Source organism: Lolium rigidum, chromosome 6 (assembly GCF_022539505.1).
Source record: "Lolium rigidum isolate FL_2022 chromosome 6, APGP_CSIRO_Lrig_0.1, whole genome shotgun sequence".
Taxonomy (NCBI): domain Eukaryota; kingdom Viridiplantae; phylum Streptophyta; class Magnoliopsida; order Poales; family Poaceae; genus Lolium; species Lolium rigidum.
Genome location: NC_061513.1, coordinates 159,406,687 through 159,413,675, shown reverse-complemented (window position 1 = coordinate 159,413,675; position 6,989 = coordinate 159,406,687). Strand labels below are relative to the sequence as shown.

General features: G+C 50.0%; 1 protein-coding gene across 1 annotated transcript; it reads right to left on the bottom strand.

Annotated features, from left to right (window-relative positions):
- Positions 1–927: 927 nt before the first annotated feature.
- On the bottom strand, positions 928–1,337 carry LOC124660601. Its single transcript, XM_047198427.1, has one exon. The coding sequence runs from the start codon at positions 1,267–1,269 to the stop codon at positions 928–930; it is 342 nt and encodes a 113-aa protein (XP_047054383.1). The 5' UTR covers positions 1,270–1,337.
- Positions 1,338–6,989: the final 5,652 nt, after the last annotated feature.

Genomic DNA, 6,989 nt, shown 5'->3' with positions numbered 1-6,989 from the left:
ATGAAGATTCGGTAGATTCAACATGATGATCTTAGAGCTAGAGTTGATATAGCTCTCTTATCCATTTTGAAAATGGTCTGAATAGACGAGCTTCTGCTCCCTCCTGTTTACAAAGGAAAACTGACTTTCCGCAAAATAAGCTCCACATAAAGCCTCGCATACCCGCTTTGCTAATAGGTTGTACTAAGTCTTGGTGAGTCCCTGTACTCAGCCTTGCATGCTTTGTTTCAGACGAACTCCTTCCATCTGATGGTGGTTTTTACCTCGACGTCGACGAGTAGTTCGAAATTCTCCAGGCGGCAGCCTGAGACTTATGGGCTGGGACGTCGCCTTATGTTATGACCTCTTAGGCCCTTTGCAGTCTTGTTATCTAAATAACATAATTTGCGTTCCGTTGCTTGTTGAATTGTGGTCAGTGATCTCTGCGTGTAATAAATTTGGATCTTAACTCTGTTAAGAGTTGTAATATATTTTCTTTCAGTCGTAGAGTCACTGTTGTGTTACCGAATCTCACCCTGTAGACCCTAGAGATCTAGGTTAGACTTATGCCAGATGTGATATCTGAGTTTATCTAAACCCGACCTCCGGGGTTACTGACAGACTGCTTACCGAGGAGCTACTAGAACATAACAAATTGCTCCGTAATTTTTCCACGTACCAAGAGGAGACGACGACATTCCAAATGTTCGTTCATACAAGTTGAGACATTTCCGAGGTGAGACATTTCGAGTTCCAACTTCCAAGCAAGAAATTAAAGAAGTCTCTTTTTGTACACAAGAGGGCCGAGGGAATTTACAACTTCCTGCGGGTCAAAAGCAGCTGAAAAATGGCGAATGAAAAGAAAAACAGTGAACCAACGAATCACAGAGCGACGCTTCGTGTCCATCCCCTCAGCGCTGGGCAGACTGAAGATCATGGTAGTTGAGCTTAGAGCTGTTTGAAGCCGTAGCGCATGAGAAAGAAGACCAGCCTTCCGACCACCACGACGGACTCGACCAGCCACATCAGGTGGTACACCACCTTGTCGTAAAGCACGGCCACCACGTTCACGCGTGGCCGCCACCGCCGAACGGCCGACCGGACCTTCGAATCCGCCTTTGTCCGCGCCGGCGAGGGAGCCCCGCTCCAGCTGTCCATCGCCGGCGCCGCCTCTCTTAGTATCGGCTCCTCCAACGCCGCACTGGGAGTACTGCTCCGGCGCCGGGACGACGACGACTTCCTCGGCATCGTCCGCTTCCGTATCCACTCAGCCACCTTACCGCGCGCCATCAAACCAATCCAAGTTGAAGTTTTGAACTATCTCCACGTCCGTTGCTTCTGGTTGCTTGTTTGCTGTACAGATCCGCACTTCTGACCTTCGCCTTCTGTCGACCGAGCTTTATATATGTTGGGCCGATGGGGCAGCCACAATAAGAATGTGTAGTCTAGAACTAGTCGCAACTGGATGGAAATGGATAGGAAGACGAGAAAAGTAATAAAACACGAGAGCTGAAGACTAGAAGAAGATGATTCCAAGTCAAACACAGACCAGGTCAATAAACAATAAATGGTTGAGCCTTACGGCTGTAGGCCGAGTACCCTGGAAGATTCGTTCTAAAGCAACAGCTCAAATTTGCTGATGTTGTCAGCGCAAATGACTTGGGGAAGGAGATCAGAAAACCTTGAATTGATTAGAAACGCCTTGTTTATTTGGTACGTACGTACTGGATTATGCCGCCGGTGTGCTCAAGTCAAATTTAGCTGTTCGGTTGATCGGCACTCGATTTTCTTAACTCCGATCGGCTCATCATCTCTGATGTATACATACTACTAAACATGGTTTGACTCTGATGATGACAGCAGAGGTGACGCCAACATGCAACTAGCTTTTTGGATGATTATTTTTCTGGTTTCTAGAAGTTCAGGCATTGTAGCATAATGCGATCCTAGTATCCTACGGTTACGCCCGACTTAGCTTAGGTCATCTTAGGGCTTGTTTGGTGGCTAGAAATATCCAGGGTAGCAAATCCCATGTAGAAATTTTGAAGGGTACGTACAGGGGCCCCCAGCTTTTCTAGGGGAGATCTTCCATCCATTATGCTCGTTTGGTTACAAGGAAAGCAGCGCTCGGCAGGAGTCACTGATAGTGATGTTGCCTTCTCGCTTCCACTCGGACGGCAAGATCCCATGGAAAAACTGTAGCGAACTATGTTTAAAGCGGTCCAAAAATTAGCCCACGAAAAACGCTTGGATTGGCCATTTTCCTGGGGACACGTGCGAGCGCAAATCAGCCGCGCGGGGAAATGCACGAAAAAGGCGGAAGCTAGAAACTTGCTCCGCGTTTAGGCATGCAAAGTACCCTCACCACCCGTCATAGTCGGTCACCACCTAGCGAAAACGAAATCCTCTTAGGAAAAAGGCGGCGGCGGCAGCGATCTAAATCTGAGGCGGTATGGTTGACTGCGGAGATCCCCAGGATCATCTCCGTCAACCTCTTCGTCGCGTTGTCCCGCTAGTGTGAGAGTGTCCGATCTTCTGGAGCGGTGACCCGTCCCGGCCTCCATCAACCTCTTACCCCTTCGTCTCTGTCTCTGGCAGAATGAGGATGCCTTCAAAGAAGATTGTAAGCTCGAGCAATCCACTCCCGCCCCAATTGTTACCGCTTTAGCTTTGATTCATGCCGATTTAGCTCACGATTATGCCACATCAAAATACTTAGGCCGACATGCACAAGATGTTTGTTCAAGCGGGTGCCCTCGTACCTATGATTCAGGCATGAGTCTTCTGTATGCACGCGAGAGCCATTCGTCGACACACATGACCCCACATCACATATGCACCAATGTTTGTTTGCGACAGAGAGGATGAACAATCTGAACTACATCTACATCAATGGCAATGTCAAAGCTGTGATCATGCTCATGGTGAAAAAATCTCCTTTTAACCAACTCGTGAACACATTAAGGTCTAGAAAGCTGCTCAGAGATAGAATCCACACTTGTATCGAAGAGCAAGTGGCTATGTTCCTTCATGTTGTTGTGCACAACCAAAGATTCCAAGTGATCCATAGCACATGGAGGAGATCGAATGAGACAGTTTCTAGGTATTTCAAACAAGTCCTTTATGCTATTGGTGAACTGAGAGGAGAGATGATCAAGCCTGCATCTTCTAGCACTCCCAACAAGATAGCTAAAAGTCGCTGCTGGTTTCCATATTTAAAGGTCAGCAACACTTTGTAGAACTGATTTACACATTTGTACATCATATTTTAAGGTGAACCATGTGCTTTACACATTTCTACAACCCAAACGCCTAACTATTTGTTCATGTTCATGTCAGGATTGTGTTGGGTCCATTGATGGCACTCATATAACAGCAAAAGTGCCAAGAAGCTAGGCTCTTGCTTACAGGGGAGAAATCACTACACCAGCCAGATTGTGCTTGCCGTTGTTGACTTTGATATGAAGTTGTTATCACCAGAATTTGACCGGATCAGAGGTGGGCCGCGATTAAGATGGGATTGAAGAATATACACGGAAGAAATACATGAATCGGCCTTGTATACAAAGTTTGAGCTAGTTTGCCCGTGTATCTGTAAATATAGTAGGATACGTGTCGGTTAGATAGAATTTGGCTCGTGCACGGTTGGGATTATTCCCACGTTAGAAAGTCTACGGACTATAAATATGTATCTAGGGTTATTGAGAAAAACAACAATCACGTTCATCACAAACCAATCTAGGCGCATCGCCAACCCCTTGTTTCGAGGGTTTCTTCCGGTAAGCATCATGCCGCCTAGATCGCATCTTGCGATCTAGGCAAGTATACGTTTATTCGTTGTTCATGCGTTGCTCGTGCTGAAGCCTTGTTGATGGCGAGCAACGTAGTTATCATAGATGTGTTAGGGTTAGCATTGTTTCATCGTGTCACATGCTTTCGTCCATGCAACCCTTAGATGCCTAGCCGCCCTTACACCTATCTTAGGTGTAAGGGCGGCACCTCGCTTGATCATTATTTAGCAGATCCGATCCGTTATGATTGCTCCTTGTTCTTCAAGGATTAGTGTAATATCTGCATAGTTAGGCCTTGCAAACGGGTTGAAGGATCCAGAGAGCACGTAGGGTGTAGTTTGCTAGCCCTAGATAAGATGTTCCGGGGATCAACTTCATGTTGGTTTTTAGGCTTTGTCTAGGGTTGGTTTATTATCACCGTGCGTGGCTGCCAGGCTCAATCACGCGTAGGATGTTCCGATTATGTGGTGAAAACCCTAAATCGTCGTACGTCGTTTTAGCTTTATATTGATCAAGCAGGACCACCATGTGATCGTAGACCTCATACGAATCATGGGTGGATCGGCTCCTTGAGCCGATTCACATGATAACCTGAGAGCCGATCGAGGCTCGTATTTAATGTTTACGTGTATGCCATGCAGGAAACTAAGCGAAGCAAATCCATCACCTTCCTGACCAGGTATAGGTCAGGTGGCACGCCCTGCACCAAGCATCGGACGTGCGTGCCGAGGCTTTGCGGGCCGTCGCTCGAGGGACCAGGGCCAGCCGCAGTCCTGGGAGCCTCCCGGCTCTACTGTGTTGCCCGTCGTTGCTCGCCGGTGGGTTTCTGACCGCAACACATTCTGGCACGCCCGGTGGGACCATCTTCGACATCAACTGCATCGCCATCTACATCTGAGATGGCGGAAGGTACTCCAGTCACGTACGAAGATCTGACTGAGGAGCTCAAGAAGAAGTATGACGAGGTCAAAGCTATCCTCGAAGCCGACCTCATCGGCTCTTTCCAGAGGACCCGCTCACACGGCATTAGGTGGAAAGGGTTCGACCCGAAGGCGCGCTCGATGGAGTGGACCTGTCTACCCCTTCGAAGAACGCACCGGGTCTCGCGTCGGGAGATTAATTTCATGGTGGCTCATTCGCTGCACCGCCATTCTGAGAACCTGGTGAACACTTTGGAGCGTGTCGCCCTTCGGGTGATCCAGGAAATCATGAGGCATCAGTACTCTCCGTCGAGACCTGCTCTAGGGACTCACCAAGGAGAGATACCACTCCGGTCCTCGACCACCGCTGCCGTTCGCGTTGGCCGCACCCGAAGTGCCGAGTTCACCGGCATTCGTCGTCTACAAGATCGGTGGTGACCCTAGTGATTACCAGTTCTTGTATGAGGCGCCTAAGGAGATCCCTCACGGGTACACGTGCACATACGTGCCGACCGCAAGAATCGGGCACTCACGAACCGGACCGCAACAAGCATGGACTTCGGAACAGACAGGAGGAGCTCGGATCAGATCTTGAGAAGCGTACGTGGCTAGCTAAGTATGCCACTCCGACGAACCTCCGAGCTCAACTCCCGCAGCTGGCTCGGAGCTTGAGAAGCAAGCGTGGCTGGCTAAGTATGCCACTCCAGCGAATCTTCGTAGCTCGACTCCCGCAGCCGAGCACCGCGGATCAGATCGAGTACAATCTTGAGAGACCAGTTCGGCATGGTGCCGAAAAGGAGGGCAATCGGCTATTCCAAGCCGTACCCCAACGAGTACGATTTGATCCCACTACCACCCAAATATCGGCTCCCTGAATTCTCCAAGTTTAGTGGGTCAGATGGCTCAAGTTCAATCGAGCATGTGAGCCGATATTTGGCGCAGCTGGGCACGATCTCAGCATCAGATGAACTACGTGTGAGGTTCTTCGCACAGTCCCTCACGGATCGGCTTCGGGTGGTACACATCGCTGCCACCGGACTCAATCCGGACTTGGAAGCAGTTGGAAGAACGGCTCCACGTGCGTATCACTCGGAGGCTTCCGAGGCTGGCATTGCCGATCTAGCACAAGTACGACGAAGCGCGGAGAAACAGGTGTCGGAATACATCCAGCGCTTCAGGACCGTTAAGAACCGATGCTATTCGGCTCGTTTGACTGAAAAAGAAGCACTCGAGTTGGCGGTGGTGGGTCTCGCCTCACCGATCAAGGATATGGCTTCCCAAGCAGACTACCCTTCACTGGCGCATATGGTTCAGAAGCTGTCGTTATATGAACAGCGCCACCCAGAGTTGTACCAGGATAAATTCAAGTGTGCGGTAGTCCTGGTTGAGGCAGATGAAGATGAAGGCTCTGCGGGAGATCAAGAGGTAGCAGTGGCTGAATGGACTCGGGGGGTAAGCCCCGTGTCCTGCAAATGGGTTAAGCCACAAGGTTTTCCAAGAGGGTTTGACTTCGACGTGACCAAAGCTGAGCAAATTTTCGACCTCTTGCTTAAGGAGAAGCAGCTAAAGGTACCCGAAGGCCACAAAATCCCCACGGCACGAGAGCTGAACGGAAAGCCATACCGCAAGTGGCATAACACGTTCACCCATACCACCAACGACCGCAGTGGTGTGGCGTCGCAGATCCAAATGGCGATAGAACAAGGGCGTCTAATTTTCAGCCGCACGCCATGAAAGTCGACACACACCCTTTCCCCGCCGTTAACATGGTGGAGCGCACTTACCCTGGGAGGTGCCAGCCAGGTTTCTCGTTCAGCATCAACATGGTAGGACCTGGACACCACTCTGGTAAGGACAGAGACGAGGGCAGCCGCTCTCATGACAAGGACAAAGAGGAAGCCGTTCCACGCGATCGGCTCCGGCACGATGGCAAGCGCTACATCACAGAGGGAGAAGTGAAGAATGTGCGATATCAGTGACCTCTCTCTGATCACCTCCTCAACAAATACGTGAGTAAATACGACCAACGCCGACGATACGACGATGATGACGAAAGAGATCGTCTGGCTAGCAGGGACGCCAGGAGACATCGTCGGCATGATCGCGACGAGGAGAGATATGAGCGCCATGCCAAGGAAAAGTCAAGAGAGCAAGACGACGTGGATAGGCACTGGGACTGTCCCTTCTTCAGACACTGCTGGGATTCAGGAATGAGCCGATTGCCTACAATCGGCAACTGCCCAGAATGTAGACAGAAGAAGAAGGGTGCAGGAGACGTGTCAGTATTCAAACGTCTAGG